This window comes from Mustela nigripes, chromosome 17, assembly GCF_022355385.1.
Source record: "Mustela nigripes isolate SB6536 chromosome 17, MUSNIG.SB6536, whole genome shotgun sequence".
In the NCBI taxonomy this organism is placed as follows: domain Eukaryota; kingdom Metazoa; phylum Chordata; class Mammalia; order Carnivora; family Mustelidae; genus Mustela; species Mustela nigripes.
The window spans coordinates 5,550,484-5,566,566 of NC_081573.1; the positions used below are offsets into that span (position 1 = coordinate 5,550,484).

The window sequence follows — 16,083 nt, forward strand, 5'->3', positions numbered from 1 at the left end:
TGGAAGGATGGATGGGTGGATGGGTGGATGGAAGGATGGATGGGTGGATGGATGGAAGGATGGATGGATGGATGGATGGATGGATGGATGGATGGGTGGATGGGTGGATGGAAGGATGGGTGGATGGATGGGTGGATGGGTCAAAAATGGGAGGATGGAAGAGTGAGTGGTTGGAACTGTCAATGGATATGTGGACAGACAGGTGGAAGGATGATTGGCCGGAGAGAAGAATGAAGGATGAGTGGAACAATGGGTAGATGGAAAGAGCACTGTACAGACAGATGGAGGGGTGCATACATGAATCCAACAGGAAGAAAACAATTTGGGATATAATGAAAGTATCATGGGAAAGCTGTCCAAATAGCACCATGCAAATCCCCAAGAAATGCTCCCAAGGGAAATAAGAAAAAGGAAAGAGAGAAAAAGGAGTCCAACTCTAGATTAGAGAAGATAAAGTCCCCAGACCAGGAAAGGTGTCCGAAGTTGAGCTGAGAGGGGAGGAGAATTTGCGGGTTCGAGACTTACCCTTGACAAGGGCCTTCAAGACGATGGTCTCAAATTCCTCAGGGCCGTCCTCAGATGAATAGACTGTCAGCAGCTCCTTCCGGGTCATGATCCTCTCCACCTGCAGAACACCACGTTCCACACCCCCCTGCCCAATGCCACCTGTCCCTCTCCACAGAGTCACAGGAGACCATTCCCTCCAGGACCTAGTAATCTAGATCCCCGGCACCCTCTACTCCCAAAAGCTGGGAATCTGGGCCCCTAGGCCTCTCCACCCTCAAATCACGGAGTCTGGGCCTCCATTCTCCTTTTCCCTGGGATCCAGGCTCCCAAGTCCTCAGTATCCTCATCCCTCAAGACCCAGGGATCTGGGTCCCTAGCTCCCTCCCATCTCAGGATTCAGAGCTGGGCCCCCAATTTCATACCTGGGCCTGCAGGACCTCAGGGTCCCCTTTGGGGAAGAAACGCTTAATCCGATCCCGGGCTTCACCTCGCCTGCTCTCCCCTCTCCCTGGAGCCACAGTGTCCTCCAGGATCTCTGCCAGGCAGTCTGCAGCTCCCCCAGACCCAGCCACCAGGAGGCAGGGGAGCTGAGCCTGGGTAGCATTCTCTATCCGCTACAGGACAAAAAGGGCAGTCTGATCAGGGAAGGAAGGTGTTCATCGCACCCAGAGTCCAGATCCCCAGCCCTGTCCTCCCCGGAGACTCAGAAGCCAGGAGTCAGGGCCTCCAGCTGCCTCTCCACTTAGACTTTATACCTTTAACATCTTCTCATCACCATCGATCAAGAGGAGGAGGACAGGGATGTCAATTCCAGTCCCTGAGGAGAAGAGAGCAGGGGGCTTCGTCACCTCCCATGAGTCCTTGCCAGGGATGGGAAAGAACCACATTTCCCATGAGTCCCTGGGACAAATTTGACTCCTGCCTAATCCTGTGTCCTGGGGCCCACAGGAATCATCATATATTTTTTTAAAGATGTTATTTGTTTATTTGATGACAGAGATCACAAGTAAGTAGAGAGGCAGGCAGAGAAAGAGAGAGAGGAAGGGAAGCAGGCTCCCCGCTGAGCAGAGAGCCTGATGTGGGGCTCGATCCCAGGACCCTGGGATCATGACCTGAGTCAAAGGCAGAGGTTTAACCCACTGAGCCACCCAGGCACCCCATGGGAATCGTCATATCTTTAAGCAGGTTAGGCAGGACCAGATTTTGAACAGCAATACTTGACTTCCCAGGGAAGGGAGGGGCTGGGGCCTGCACTTCTAGGTTCCCAAATGAGGCAGGTATTTATGGCATAAGTCACTCCTGTAATTAGTTAACAGCCCAGGAGCCAAGAAAGGATGGAAGTTTAAACAGAAATGAAGGAAATAAGAAAAAGGAAGCTCTAGGGGCACCTGGCTGGCTCAGTTGGTAGAGCACATGACTCTAGAGGGGGATTGTGAGTTTGGACCCCATATTGGGTGTAGAGATTACTTAAAAATAAAATAAAAGAAAGAGGGTGCCTGGGTGGCTAAGTCAGTTAAACATCTGCCTTCGGCTCAGGCCAAGATCCCAGGGTCCTGGGATTGAGTCCCACATCAAGCCCTCACTTTGAGCCCCGCATCAGATGCCCTGCTCGGCAGGGAGCCTGCTTCTCCCTCTGCCCCTCACCCCTCTCCCCTCCTGCTCTCTCTCACTCGCTCTCTCTCTCTCAAAAACAACTAAATAAAATCTTTAAATGAAAGAAAGAATAAGGGGCGCCTGGGTGGCTCAGTGGGTTAAAGCCTCTGCCTTCGGCTCAGGTCGTGATCCCAGGGTTCTGGGATCGAGTCCCACATCGGGCTCTCTGCTCAGCAGGGAGCCTGCTTCCCTCTCTCTCTCTCTGCCTGCCTCTCCATCTACTTGTGATTTCTCTCTGTCAAATAAATAAATAAAATCTTTAAAAAAAAAAAAAGAAAGAAAGAATAAACTATCTAAATATAATACATTTCTAAAGCCTAACAACAAAATCATGTAAGACAGTTTACTACTAATTCTATTCCCAGTAAAATAACAAATATTACTTCTTTTCACACTCATCCAGGAGTTTTGAGCTAATGGAATGACGCAAGGAAGTAAAATCGGAAAGCTGGAAGAGACAAAGTTATCTATTGGAAGAAAACCTGACTTAGATTCTCAGAAAATTGGAGAAACTGCACTCAAAATAAATAAATATTCTGGGTATGGTGCAAAAACAATGAATACTGTTACACTGAAAAGAAATAAAAAATGTAAAAAATAATATAAATAATATAAATAAATAAATACAGGGGGATAAATAAATAAATATTAGTAAGATAATTTGGTAAGACGATTGATACCAAAAAAATACACAAAAATCAAAAACTTTCCTCCAAACTAGTAATGTCCCTTATTCATGTTTTCATAAAAATGATAAATTACCAAAAAAAAAAAAAGATAAATTACCTGGAAATGAATTCATCCATAAAGGTATGAGATTTTTTTTTTAAGATTTTTGTTTATTTATCTGACAGACAGAGATCACAAGTAGGCAGAGCAGCAGGCAGAGAGAGAGGAGGAAGCAGGCTCCACGCTGAGCAGAGAGCCCAATGCAGGGCTCAATCCCAGGACCCCAGGATCATGACCCAAGCTGAAGGCAGAGGCCTTAACCCACTGAGCCACCCAGGCGCCCTAGGTATGAGATTTTTATGAGGAAACTGACAAACCTTACTTAAGGACCAGGCTTAAATAAAGGGGAAAACAAACACCACGTTAAAATATCAAAAAGTGACATAAAATTCAATGCAGCTTGGGGAAAAGAGGGGGGAAAAACATGTGTGGAGGTGTTTTCCCTTTTTTCTTTCTTTCTTCTTTAATTTATTTATTTGAGAGAGAAGGATAGCATGTGAGAGAGAGAGAGCACAAGCAGGGTGAGGGGCAGGGGGGAGGGAGAAACAGGCTCCCTGCTCAGCACAGAGTCCTAGGTGGGACTCCATCCCAGGACCCCGAGATCATGGTCTGAGCTGAAGGCAGTCGCTTAACTAACAACCACACAAATGCTCCTCTTTCTTTCCTTTTTAAGATTTTTTTTTCCTTTTTTAAGTAATCTCTATACCCCATGTGGGGCTTGAACTCACAACCCCAGGTTCAAGACTCACAGGCTCCACTGACTGAACCAGCCAGGTACCCCATGCCCCTCTGGTCTTTTTTTTTTTTTTTTTTTTTTAGTATTTTATTTATTTATTTGACAGAGAGATGGAGAGCACAAGTAGGCAGAGTGGCAGGCAGAGGGAGAGGGAGAAGCAGGCTCTCTGCTGAGCAGGGAGCCCAATGCGGGGCTCGATCCCAGGACCTTGGGGTCATGGCCTGAGCCGATGACAGAGGCTTAACCCACTGAACCACCCAGGTGCCCCTGTTTTGTTTTGTTTTTAATTGGAGGGTTAAAACATTGACTTTCAGACTTTCTTCTTTTTTTTAAAGATATTATTTATTTATTTTCCCATTTATTTATTTGACAGAGAGAGAGATCATAAGTAGAAAGAGAGGGAGGTGGGGTTGAGGGGTGAAGCAGGCTCCCCGCTGAGCAGAGAGCCCGATGGGGAACTTGATCCCAGGACCCTGAGATCATGACCTGAACTGAAGCAGAGGCTTAACCCACTGAGCCACCTAGGCACCCTCCCTTTTTGATATATGCATTTAAATCTACAAATTTCCCTCTAGACACCACTTTGGCTGCATCCCTAACAGGCTCTGTAGGTCATACATTTCTTACCATCCAGTTCAAAATATTTTCTTGCTTTTTTGTTTTTTTTTGACCCGTGAGTTATTTACTGACCACAACTTGTGCAACGAATCTCACAGAAATAACACAGACTACAACAAGCCAGACTCGAGAATGTGCAGGTGCTGTAGGATTCTGTCCACAGGCATGGAGAAGCGGCCAGAACCCCTCCCTGCGCTACCGGAGGGCGGGGGGACCCTCGCGGCCAGAAGGAAAAGGCTTCTTGGGGCCGGTGATAGGTTTCTTGATCTGGGTGCTGGTTTCACACATGGGTTCAGTTTCTTAAAACTTTACCAAGCCATCTGCTTTCATGTCGTTTAGATTTCGAGTCAAATATTTTTTTAAAAACAGAGCAAATAGTGGGAGAAGGTACTAGACTGAAGGTAACTCTTCAGCCCCTCAATCCCCAAACCTCAACCAGACTGGACCATGGGGACCCTGAGCCTCACACCGTGGTCCCCTGTGGAGGAAGCCACTCACCACCCACGCCAGTCTTCTGCTGCGCGACGAAGGACTCGAATCGGAGGCGAAAGCGGTTCTCGCCGCCCAGGCGGCCATGGGTGCCGTCGTCCACCAGGAAGAAGGCTGAGTAGTTGTAGTCGAGCGGAAATTGGACCCCATCCTCGCGGTCGCCACGCCACGGGTACCTCGCAGGGAATGAGCCCTGGGTGACAATTGGCCAGACCAAAGAGTTTTTTCCATCAGGACCAGGACAAACAGGAGCCCCTCCTCCCTCAGACTCTGGTCAGAGGCCCCAGACCCTCCTCCCTCGGACCCAGGGATCTAGGCCCTTAGCCCCTCCTCCCTCAGACCCAGGGGTCCGGGCCCCCAACCCCTCCTCCCTTGGACCCAGGGATCCAGGTCCCCAGCCACTTCCTCCCACAGACTCAGGATTCCCACCCCCTCCTTTTCCAAGACTCCGGGTCCCACCTTGGGGTTAGTGAGGGCATCTCTATTCCGAACCACGCCCCAGGGGGCCACGCCCATGGCCACCACCTTGGTACCCCCAGTGCTGGCCGTCTGGTGGTCCCGCACAGCCACACCAACGTGCCGGCCGATGCCCCTGTGCAGACCCCCGGTGACAATCCAGGCCCCTGCCCAGAGACCCAGAGAGTGACAGTGAGGTCCAGAGACACGGGTGTGCAGGGACAGAAAGAGGGAAGAGAGAGGAAGACCAAAATAGCCTCACAGCTGGGGGAGACCGCATCCACCCCAGAGAAGTAGGGGGCAGGGGCCCCAGACTCAGGGGGCACAGCCAGCCCCCAGCCTCAGTCACCTGTGCTCTGGGCAGCCCGCACCAGCCCGCGACGCAGCAGGTCCTGCAGCCAGGTCTGGAGGATGGGGCCCCCTGACCCCCCCAACACTGACACCACCAGGTTTGGGGCCGGGAAGCCCCATGTGCGGGTGACCAGATTATACACGGTAGCTGGATCCGTGCGGTCGGAGAGCCGGAGGAACTGCGGACACACAGAAGGGGAGGACATGGGGAAAGTGACACCGACAGAGAAGGGGACAGAGACACAGAGAACAGAGATCCAGACAGAGAAGGATGAGGGGAACAGTAACCCAGGAGGAAAGGACAGAGACCCAGAGAGAAGGCAACAGACTTAGAAAAGACAGGGGTGGAGGGAGAGAGATTCCGGGAGAGAGGAAGACAGGGATGGGCAAACGGGGAGAGCATTCAGCAGCGGCAACCCCAGACTCTGACGGGGGTGTGGGGGGTATGCAGCCCGGCTCGCCGACCCCGGCCCTGCCCAGACATGCAGGCCTCACATTGCTGGCCTTGCGGCCGGCGCCCAAGAAATCCAGGTCCCCGTAGGCATCGGTCGGCTTCTCTGTGGTGTGCAAGTCACTGTCCCACACGGTCACCACGGCTGCCCCGAAGGCATCCTCCACAGCCACGGACGGGTGGGCGCTCCGGGGACGCCCGCACTGGCACAAGTCTCCTCTGGGGAGGAGGGGGAAGGGGAGCATGAACCCCAGGGGTTCTCTATTCTGAACCACGCCCCAGGGGGCCACGCCCATGGCCACCTCCATACCCCTGACTCTAAGGATCCTGTAGAAGCGCCCCCCTCCCCACAGGTAGACGCATAGTCCGTGCGGACTCTGGCGCTGCCTGGCGCTGGGGACAAAGTACAGCCCGAGCCAAACAGGCCAGCAGAAGGGAGCCACAGGGGCTCAAGGAAGCCGAGCGGGGAGGAACCCCGGCCCCCCTCACCGTGCTGCACTGCCCCAGCACCACCAACCATCAGGGGCCAGCCTGCTGCCCCCAGTCCAAACAAGAGAGAACCCTCGAGAAGGAAAAGCCAGAGGTTTCAGAGAGCACTCAGAGGCGGGGGCAGCTGTGGGACATTAGGGTTCACCTCCCTGAGCCCCCATTTCCTCCTCAGATCCAGACAACAGTAAGGCAGTGAAATCACACGGTGCGAACTAAACAGAGGGCTGCGTGGAGAAACCACTGGCCCCAAGGGGGGCGGAGCTTCACACAACCTTGCCTTATTGGTGCCGCATCACTGTCAAGGGGGGAGGCTTCCGGGGCGCTAGAATGTCTGCAAGGCCTAACCCTTCGCTACTCTTTTGTCTGTTCTGAGTTGTTTTTGTTTTTTAAGTTTACTTATTTAAGTACTCTCTACACCCAACGTGGGGCTTGAACCCACGGCCTATATAGATCCAGAGCTGCCTGCTCCCACCAACTGAGCCAGCCAGGAGCCCTGCAGCCCTGCTTCCTTTTTTTTTTTTTTTTTTTAAACAGAGAGAAGTCTCCGAAAATTGGGCTGCCAACACCGTCCAGTTAGAAGGAAAATACCTTCATTTGCTTCTCATTGTGACGGTCTTCTGTGGCTTCTTTCTTTCTCTTTGCAGCAAATGGAAGCTTTTTCATTTATGGTTATCAGAAACGAAACTAATGTTTCCCTTAAATGCACAAGTAGCCCTTGCGTCCCTTAAATAAATGGACAAGGGATGGGCCTCAGAGTTTTCAAGAGCAAGCAACATAGGTTTGGGGAATGAAGAATTTACTTGAAAATGTATCTACATCTCTTTGGTCCTGATTCCAGACGGGACTGCAGATAGCAGAGGAGACCCCAGTCTACAAAAGCAGAGTGAGCTTTGACTTAAGGACCAATTTCACAGAATACCACTGGGGGTACACGGATCTGTTAAAAGCTGTAAAGATGCTGAAACAACGGCTATCAATCCACACCTGGGATGGACGGAGCACACTCAGCCCGGCTCTTGGAGCAGTGTGTACAGTGAAGGACACATCCTTTCTCATTTCTGAGTCCATCTCCAGGGACCCAGCATGCCTCAGGTGACCCTCTTGGTCCTTTCACTTATCTCGGTCCCATCCCTAGACCCATTCATTACCTTCCATCTACTTCCCACTAGTCCTTGTAGATAAAACTTCTGCATGGAATGTTCCAGAACTTAAGCTGTCTAGTCTAGTTGACTTTAGTCACATGTGGCTCATTACATTTAAATAAATTAAAGTTAAATACAATTAAGAATACAGTTGCTAGGTCACTCTGGCCACATTTCAAGTGCTTGGGAGCCACATGGGGCCAGTGGCTGCCATACTGGACGTGGATATAGAACATTTCCCCCATTGCAGAAAGTTCTGGTGGACAGAACTGGCAGAATCCCCACTCTGCACTTCTCACCTCCTACCCCTCTTTCTCTATGTGGCCACTGAAGATGACACTGTTTCTGACAACATCAGCAAGGACCAGCATATCCCCAAACACAACGGCCTCTATTCAGGTCTCGTGTGACCATAAAATGGCACTGGTCACAGCTCAAAGACTGATTCTAAGAAACCTTTTCTGTCCCTTGGCAGGGCTCGCCTGCTCCCCTGGCTGCCTTGTCCCTGCCACATCTGTAGCTTTTCTCTTTCTCGGTGCCTCCCTCGAGTGGAGGTGTTCCCAGAAGCCCAGACATGGCTTCCCTGCATGGATCTCAAAGTTGATGCCCCAGGGGCCAAGAAAGTAATTTAGGGGAAAGAAGCATCAGGTGGGGGAGCGCCCGGGTGACTCAGTCAGCTAAGCATCTGCCTCTGGCTCGGGGCATGATCTCGAAGTCCTAGGATTGAGCCCTGTGCCCTGCTCAGTAGGGAGCCTGCTTCTCCCTCTGCCTCTGCTGCTCCCCCTGCTTGTGCTCTCTCTCTCTCAAGTAAATAAATAAAATCTTTAAAAAAAAAAAAAAATTAAAGTTCTCTTCTGTGCAAAAAAAAGGCTATAGAGTTGCTAGCACACCTTCCCCAACTTTGCACATATCCCCCCGCTCCAACATTTCACCTTCTACAGTTTCAGTTACCATCTTCAGCTAAGACTTCTTGAATGCTAGACAGAAGTCACAGACCCAGGTCTGCGGTGTCCTCTAGTCCCCTCCAAGGCCCCTGACACATGAAGATCCACGCTGAGCTTGGAAATACTCCCCAGACCCACTCATCCTCCTGGATTCCCCATCCTGGGAACAACCCCACTGTCTCCCGGGTCGCAGACCAGATGTAGAGGACCCATCCTCTCCCATCCTCCCCTCCTCTTACTCCTCAAATCCAGCAGTCCCCAAGCTCCTGTCCCCATCCCCATCCTGTGTCCCCACAACTGAGCCAGCCAGGAGTCCTGCTGCCCTGGCTCAGCCCTGGCTCAGGCCTCTTCCCAACCCAGCCTCTCTTGTGGCTTCTCGAACTCCTCTTCATCCTCACACAATCCCCAGAGGCTCTTTCCACACTCAGAGCTGATCCCGCCCCTCCCACTGCTCCCCAGCACCCCAGGCCAAGGTCCAGGTTCTTGAGGCCCAGTGACATCTGGCCTGCCCTCCTCCATGGAGACCTCCCGCACCTTGAACTTTGCACATGTTCTTCTCACGCCTTTAAATGCACGCTCTCCTCTCCCTGCTGCCAGCTCATCCTTCAGACGCCTCACCAGCCCCTCCTCCTCCAGAAGCCACCTGTGACACCCTGTGTGCCCTCCTCAGCCACAGCCAGACCGGAGAGGGCCCAGCTGCTCGTCATTCCAAGCTCCCATCTCTCTGCCTTAGTCCTCATCCCACCAGACCAGAGGTCCCTACACTGCCTTGGCCACACTCCCCACCAGTAAAAAGGTCTGGAGCACTCGCCCCCAGTAACATCCGTCTGTTTATTTGGGCATCATTGCAAGCCTTACTGAACTACTATGTTCCCAAGACTCACTAAGTAAGGAATGGTGACATCTCCCATGCCCCCAACGATGGTCTTGAAAACAACTTCAAAGCCAGAATCCACTGGAGAGACCGTCCCTGAAAGCTAGGGGCTCCCCGAGATAGGCAAATGCTGCACGGGCCTCATGCAAGTGTCCCCAGCCACCAAGCCCAAGCACAGGGCCTCCCCCCGAAGTAACTGCTACCTTCCAGGGGTCATCGTGGGCATTTTCCAGCACCAACGACAGGCTGGGCCCCGTTCCAGAAATTCACAAGCAGGTACTTGTTTAAATCCTCACAATAAATGCCCACTCAAGACGTAAGGCCTGGCTTTATGTGCAGGTGACAGATGAGGCCCAGGGAGATGAAAGGATTTACCCAAAGCCATACAGCACCAGTCCCGGGTGACCTCTGAACCCTGCCAGGGCCTGTGCTCCTGATAATTACGGTCCCTTGGGAGCACTGACTGCAGGCTTATTGGATGAATGAATGAATGAAGAACAAACGAATGAATGAATGAAACAAACAGCCTAAAGAAAAAGAAAGTGACTTAAGAAGACGCAGAGAAGAGACACAGGGAAGGAAAGAAACAGAACCAAGGGGCGCCTGGGTGGCTCAGTGGGTTAAGCCGCTGCCTTCGGCTCAGGTCATGATCTCAGGGTCCTGGGATCGAGTCCCACATCGGGCTCTCTGATCAGAAGGGAGCCTGCTTCCTCCTCTCTCTCTCTGCCTGCCTCTCTGCCTACTTGTAATCTCTCTCTATCAAATAAATAAATAAAATCTTTAAAAAAAAAAAAAAAAAAAAGAAAAAAGAAACAGAACCAAGCCTGGGGCTTTAACACTGACCCTGCCCAAAGGGAAGTTGGAAGAGTCTGCACGGACCCAAACCCTCCCTAAACCGTCCCACTGGGGAGAGCGCCACCAGGGCACGCCCTTGGAAGTGACCGCAGTGACAGGAGGGCGGGGTCAGCAGGCCGGGGACGCTCTGGGGTCGATCCCAGGGGCGAACTCCTCACCCCGCATCTGTGGGGTCAACGATGAATGTCGTGCACGTCTTCTTCTTGAAGATCTTGGGGATCCAGCTCTGGGGACAGGAACAAGGGGTGGGAGGGCTCCAGCTCAATCCTATGGATACGAGTCCCCCATCCCGCACCGTTCCCCGGACCCAGGAGTCCGGGACCCCAGCGCCTTCCTCTCCCAGCCTCAGGACTCCCTTGGCCCCCCACTCCTCTCTGTCCCCAAGGACCCAGGAGTCCAGAGCCCCCCAACCTCCGGGATCCCGCACCCCAACCCCTTCCTTCGTCTAAACCAAGAATCTGGGTCTTCAGCACCCTCCTCGCTGGGAACCCGGAGGCCAAGCCCGGGAGTCCGGCCGCCGTACCTGCTCCTTCTCTGGACCCACCATGCTGCTGCAGCCGCCGCAACCTACCCGGCTCCCCACATTCCCTCCACCAACCCCGATTCCAGACCCGCCCAGGACAAACCGGATCCACCACTTCCCAGCCGGGGCGGGGCCAGGTCTGGGGGGTGGGGCGGGGAGTCCTGCAGACGCGAAAACGAGAGGCGGGGCAAAGGGGCAGTCGCACTGGCCAGTCGAAGACCCAGAGGGGGCCAGAGAGCCAGAAAGAGGGGGCCAGAGAGCCAGAGAAGGGACAAGAGACTGAGAGAGGGAAAAGGAACCAGAGAGAAGAGGACAGGACCCAGAAAAGGGATGTCAGAGGCAGGAGAGAGAGAAACGGAGATTGGGGCGGGGAGGAGGGAAACAGAGACCCAAGATGGAATGCCAAAGGTAGGGAAGGGGGTACATTAATCCATGGTGGTGGGGGGGGTGGCACAAAAACTTAGGTAGGGGGCAGAGAATCAGAAAGGAGGTGAACAGAGATGGGGGGGGTACACTGTCTCAGAGAGAGAAAAACAAAGAGTTCGGTGGAGAGCAGACACTCTGAGTGACAGGAAGATAGTAGAATCCTGTGGCTGGGGAACAGTGGGTGGCAGAAATGAGAGAGGGAGTCCCATAAAGAGGGCTGGGGACCCAGAGGGCCAGGGCAATAGTGACAGGGTGAGGAGTGGGAGATAGTGACCCACAGACAGGCAGGGCCACGTGTCTCCTGCCAGCTCTGACAGGGACAGCTGCGGCCTAGCTGGGTAACCTGAGCCCCCCACCCCCCCTTGCTGTATTTATAGAGCTGGCCTGGCCTGGTCTCCTGCCCTTGGCTCCAGGGACAGCAGGTCACAGGTGTGTGTGCTGGAGAGAGGTCCTTCCACCCCTGTCCAGGGCCTCCATACTGTCATCCACACTCTCGGCAAAGGCTCCCCCTCTGGCCAGAAACTCCCCAGAATCCAATCCCCAATCCTTCTGTGGCAGAGGTCTCTCTTCTCAGATGGGTCCCTCCAGCCCCCACAGTTGTCTTAGGCTCCCCCCAACTTGGCCCACTAAAAGTCTACCCATTATCTTTGCTGCTACCAAACATGACCTTGTTGGCAGCCAAGTCAAGCCCTTGGTCCCCAGTCCTGGCCAGGCTAAGACCCCTTCACCTGCCCCTTCCCCAGCTCTGGGAGGAGGAAGACCAGGAGGGGAGGGGCAGGCGGGGACTGACCCAGAATAACTCAGGGCAGAAAGTAAATTTAGCCACAGAGAGGGGAGGAGAGAGACCCTATTGGCTGGGAGGTGGGGAGGGAGGGCCTGAGAGGGGGGTGAGGGGGCTCCTGAGACAGCCTCGGAGGGGGGTCCAGCCGTGAGGGCCAGAAGGAAGGCAGACAGGCAGAGGCAACAGGGGACATAGCAAAGGAAAGACACAGGCAGAAAGAACCAGAAGGACCCAAGAAGGGGCAAGGAACGCAACATTCGTCCACAGAACCACAGAGGCAGCTGCAGCCAGCCCTAGGAGAAGCTCTGCTGCCTGTCTGTCCCCATGGGCCACCGGGGGCCATGGCTGCACACTTCTCTCCTCTGGGTGGCCGTGGCCAGCCTGCTCCTCCCCCCCGCCATGACCCAGCAGCTGAGAGGGGCTGGGCCGGGCCCCAGCAACTGGAACAACAATGCGGGAGTCGTGGGGCCCTCAGAGGACATGTCTGGTGACTTTGGCCACTCCATGCACAGCCACAGAGGCCACAAAGATGAGAATGAGGACGTCTCCAGGGAGTATAGTCACGGAGACCACAGGTACCAAGTCCACGAGGTCAGAGAAGAGAACATCCCGGATGAGGAGGTCTTCTCCGAACATGCTCAGCAGGCTGATGGGCACAAAGGCCACAGGAGCGAAGATGTGGATGATTTAGATGAGCCCGGGCCCCACTTCCTCAGCCACAGAAGCCACAGCCACCAAGACGAGGATGAGGATGAAATTGAGTCCAGCAAGGATCACCATCATACCATCAAGCACGTTCATAGAGGCCACGGAGAAGAGGATGATGAAGATGAAGAGGAAGGGGTGGTCTCCACTGAGTATGGACACCAGGCCCATGGGCATGGAGGCCACGGAAGGGAAGAGGATGAAGATGCTTCTGATGAACATCCCCATCACATCCCCAGCCACGGACACCGAGGCCATGAGGATGATGATGATGTCTTCACTGAGTACGGACGCCAGGCCCACAGGCACCAAGGCCACGAGAGGGAAGAGGATGAAGACCTCTCAGATGAACATCCCCATCATGTCCCCAGCCACGGGCACCGACGCCATGGAGAAGAAGGTGATGATGATGATGAGGTCATCTCCACCGAGTACGGACACAGGCACCGAGGCCACGGGAAGGAAGAGGATGAAGACCTCTCAGATGAACACAATGATCATAGACCCAGTCACGAACACCAAGGCCACAGAGAAGATGAGGAAGAGGACATGTCCACTGAGAATGGACACCAGGCCCACAGGCACCGAGGCCATGGGAGGGAAGAAGACGAAGACATCTCAGATGAACACCATCACCATATCCCCAGCCACAGACACCAAGGCCATGGAGACGAAGATGGGGATGAGGATGAGTCTACCGAACACTGGCACCAGATTCCCAGACATACTCACCTTGGAGACGAGGAGGAAGAGGAAGAGGAGGTCACAGTCATGTTCAGCCACCACGTTGCAAGCTCCCAACACCCGGGCCCCGAGAGCACGGAGGAGGACGACTTTCCAGATGAATATAAGTCAGTAGCCCATGCCCACGGAGTCCCCAAGGATGAAGATGAGGACATCTCTGACAAGCTTGATCAACAGGCTCCCAGCCACAAGCAACAAGGCCACCAAGATGAAGGGCCTGGCCACAGAGGGTCTGCGGAAGATGAGATTAGCCACCAGCCCCTGGAACACATGGGGGTCAAGGATAGAAGCCATTTGAGGGAGAGAGATTCTGAGGAGGGAGAGAAGGAGGAAAACCAGAGCTCCCACGAGAAAGACGATGAAAGCTCAGAACGGGGAGAAGAAGGCACCCACCATGGCAGCCTAGATCAGCAGGATGAAGAAGATGAGGAGGAAGGTCATGGCCTCAGCCTGAGCCAGGAGGAGGAGGAGGAAGAGAAGGAGGAAGAGAAGAGGGAAGGGAGGGCTGAGGTTCAGACCCCACTGAGCCAAGACCACCGGGAGGGGGAAGAGGAGGAAGATGGGCTGGAGGAAGAGGAGCTCCCCTTCACCATCATCCCTAACCCTATGGCCAGGAGGGAGGTGGCCGGGCGTGGCTCCAGTGAGGAGCAGAGTGGCGAGGAGGCAGGTAAGTGGTCTGGCCAGGTGAGGGCAGGGAGGAGCGGAGTCAGCGTGCTTCACTGCTGCTCTCCTGTCCCCACAGATCTGCAGGGGGCACAGGAGTACAGCAACTACCAGCCTGGGTCCCTGTGCGGCTACTGCTCCTTCTGCAATGTGAGTGCCCAGCCCAGGTCCATCTTCCAGGCTGTCCCTGGAATTTGTCCCGGGGCTCTAAGGTGCCTGGGGGCAGTGCCAGGTGAAGAAGGATGCTTCTGGGGCCATGCAGCAGGCAGACTGGAGGCTGGGAAGCTGAGGAGGCCGGGGCAAGGGTCTGGGAGGAAGTGGGGCCTGAGCTGTACCTGCCAACTCAGGGATGGAGGAGAGGGTCTGTGGCGGAGTCGAGGGTGGGTGGAATGGGACTGGGGCCTGGCAGGCTGTGGGGAGAACAGGGAGAAGGCATGAAGAAAACACCCACAGGTCCAGCCCACAGCGACAGGGGGACCTCGCAAGAGGGGAACAGGGGGGAAGCTGCTGAGCTCAGTGTGGGAGATAATGAGCATGGAGAGCTGGGGAAATGTCCAGGGGGCAGGGTGAAGGGCTGGCGGGTGGCTCTTAAATGGTATCCCCAGACCTGAATCCTCCCGTCCTCAGAGATGCACTGAATGTGAGAACTGTCACTGCGACGAGGAGAACATGGGGGAGCACTGCGACCAGTGCCAGGTGACACTTTCCCAGGACCCAGGTTCCACCAGGCCCCAGGACGGCCGGGGGCCCCCTGGACACCCACAGTCCCAAATCCTCGCCGCTGCCTTGAGACTGACCCAACCCTCTATCCCCATCCCTGGTGCTACCTTGACTCGATCCCACCTCTAACTTTAACCTCCGACTAGGGCCCCTGTCCGGCACCCGCCCCCAACCCGGCTCCACCCAGACCATGTCTTACACTTGTGTCTCTCCCCATCCCCGCCCCCAGCACTGCCAGTTCTGCTACCTCTGCCCGCTGGTCTGCGAAACGGTCTGCACGCCGGGTAAGCCAGGCAAATTCCGTGGAAGCAGAGCCCAGTCCAACAGGCGGGCCGGGGAGGCTGCAGGGCGTGGCTAAGCGCTGAGGCGTGGCCAAGGCTGGGAGTCCGCGGGCGGGGCGGGGCGCGCGCGGAGAGGCGGGGCCTGGGCCGAGGGAGGGGTGGGGTTAGATACTGAGGCCTTACTTAGGCTAGAGGTGGCAGGCAGGTTGAGGGATGGGCCTGCTAAAGCAGGTAGAACTGGAAAAAAAGGGGCTTCAGGAGAATGGGAACACCAGGAGCAAGGAGAGAGGCACAGGATTGAAAGGCGTCCCAACAGAAGGAATTCAATTTAGGGAAGGAATTAGGACAAGGGGGAGCAGGGGGTGGGGGGGCAGAGCTAGTCTGGATTCCAGGTTCCTCTAATTTCGCCTGTGGTGTACCGCTCAAGCCTCTTATCATTTCTCCCACAGGAAGCTACGTCGACTATTTCTCCTCCTCCCTGTACCAGTAAGTGTGTGGAGGGGGGCAGTCTGAGGGCCCTGTTTAGAGAGGCGCAGTCCCGCTGAGTGATTGGACGACCCTGGGACTCCATTGCCCTGTCGGTAAAAATGGGCAGGTTAACATCCCCATCGAAGCGCCTGGGGCGAGCTTTGGGCACTTGGGCTAACCTCGAGTCCTCCTCTCCAGAGCCCTGGCGGACATGCTGGAAACTCCGGAACCCTGACCATCCGGCCGGGGCGCAGACGCACCGGCCTGGTCCTCCGACCCCTTCCCATGAGCCGTATTTATTGAATTGCAGTATGAATAAACATGCTCCCCGAAACCTCGTCGTCAGGCGTGGGGTCCGGATTCTCGGGGCACCAGTGAAGGTGCGGGTGGGGACTTGGGACTTAAACTCATGGGTGGGAGGGAGGGGCGGTCCGGCCTCCCGGTTTCCTGAGGAGGTCGGTTTTCCTAAGGTCCTGAC

General features: G+C 54.6%; 2 protein-coding genes across 5 annotated transcripts in view; one reads left to right on the forward strand and one right to left on the reverse strand.

Annotated features, from left to right (window-relative positions):
* TRPM4 (transient receptor potential cation channel subfamily M member 4) overlaps window positions 1-10,927 on the reverse strand; it is a 38,298-nt gene extending 27,371 nt beyond the window's left edge. The window contains exons 1-9 of one of the 3 annotated variants that reach the window (XM_059383032.1): window positions 10,818-10,927; window positions 10,453-10,520; window positions 6,035-6,209; window positions 5,538-5,718; window positions 5,192-5,355; window positions 4,742-4,925; window positions 1,263-1,324; window positions 930-1,121; window positions 526-625 (exon numbers count right to left, since the gene is read on the reverse strand). In XM_059383032.1, the coding sequence (XP_059239015.1) occupies window positions 526-625; window positions 930-1,121; window positions 1,263-1,324; window positions 4,742-4,925; window positions 5,192-5,355; window positions 5,538-5,718; window positions 6,035-6,209; window positions 10,453-10,520; window positions 10,818-10,841 (1,150 nt within the window). In that variant the 5' untranslated portion in view covers window positions 10,842-10,927. Of the gene's footprint in view, window positions 1-525; window positions 626-929; window positions 1,122-1,262; window positions 1,325-4,741; window positions 4,926-5,191; window positions 5,356-5,537; window positions 5,719-6,034; window positions 6,210-10,452; window positions 10,521-10,817 lie in introns of those variants that run through there. The other 2 variants (XM_059383033.1, XM_059383034.1) reach the window with 2 other exon arrangements.
* Window positions 10,928-12,125: 1,198 nt separating this feature from the next.
* HRC (histidine rich calcium binding protein) lies at window positions 12,126-16,031 on the forward strand. 2 transcript variants are annotated; one of them, XM_059383307.1, is made up of 6 exons: window positions 12,126-14,140; window positions 14,216-14,286; window positions 14,764-14,832; window positions 15,086-15,140; window positions 15,587-15,623; window positions 15,804-16,031. In XM_059383307.1, exons 1-6 carry the CDS (start codon window positions 12,349-12,351, stop codon window positions 15,838-15,840), a joined length of 2,061 nt encoding a protein of 686 aa, XP_059239290.1. In that variant the 5' UTR covers window positions 12,126-12,348; the 3' UTR covers window positions 15,841-16,031. The 2 variants fall into 2 exon arrangements, with proteins under 2 accessions (XP_059239290.1, XP_059239291.1); XM_059383308.1 differs by lacking the exon at window positions 14,764-14,832.
* The last annotated feature ends 52 nt before the right edge of the window (window positions 16,032-16,083 follow it).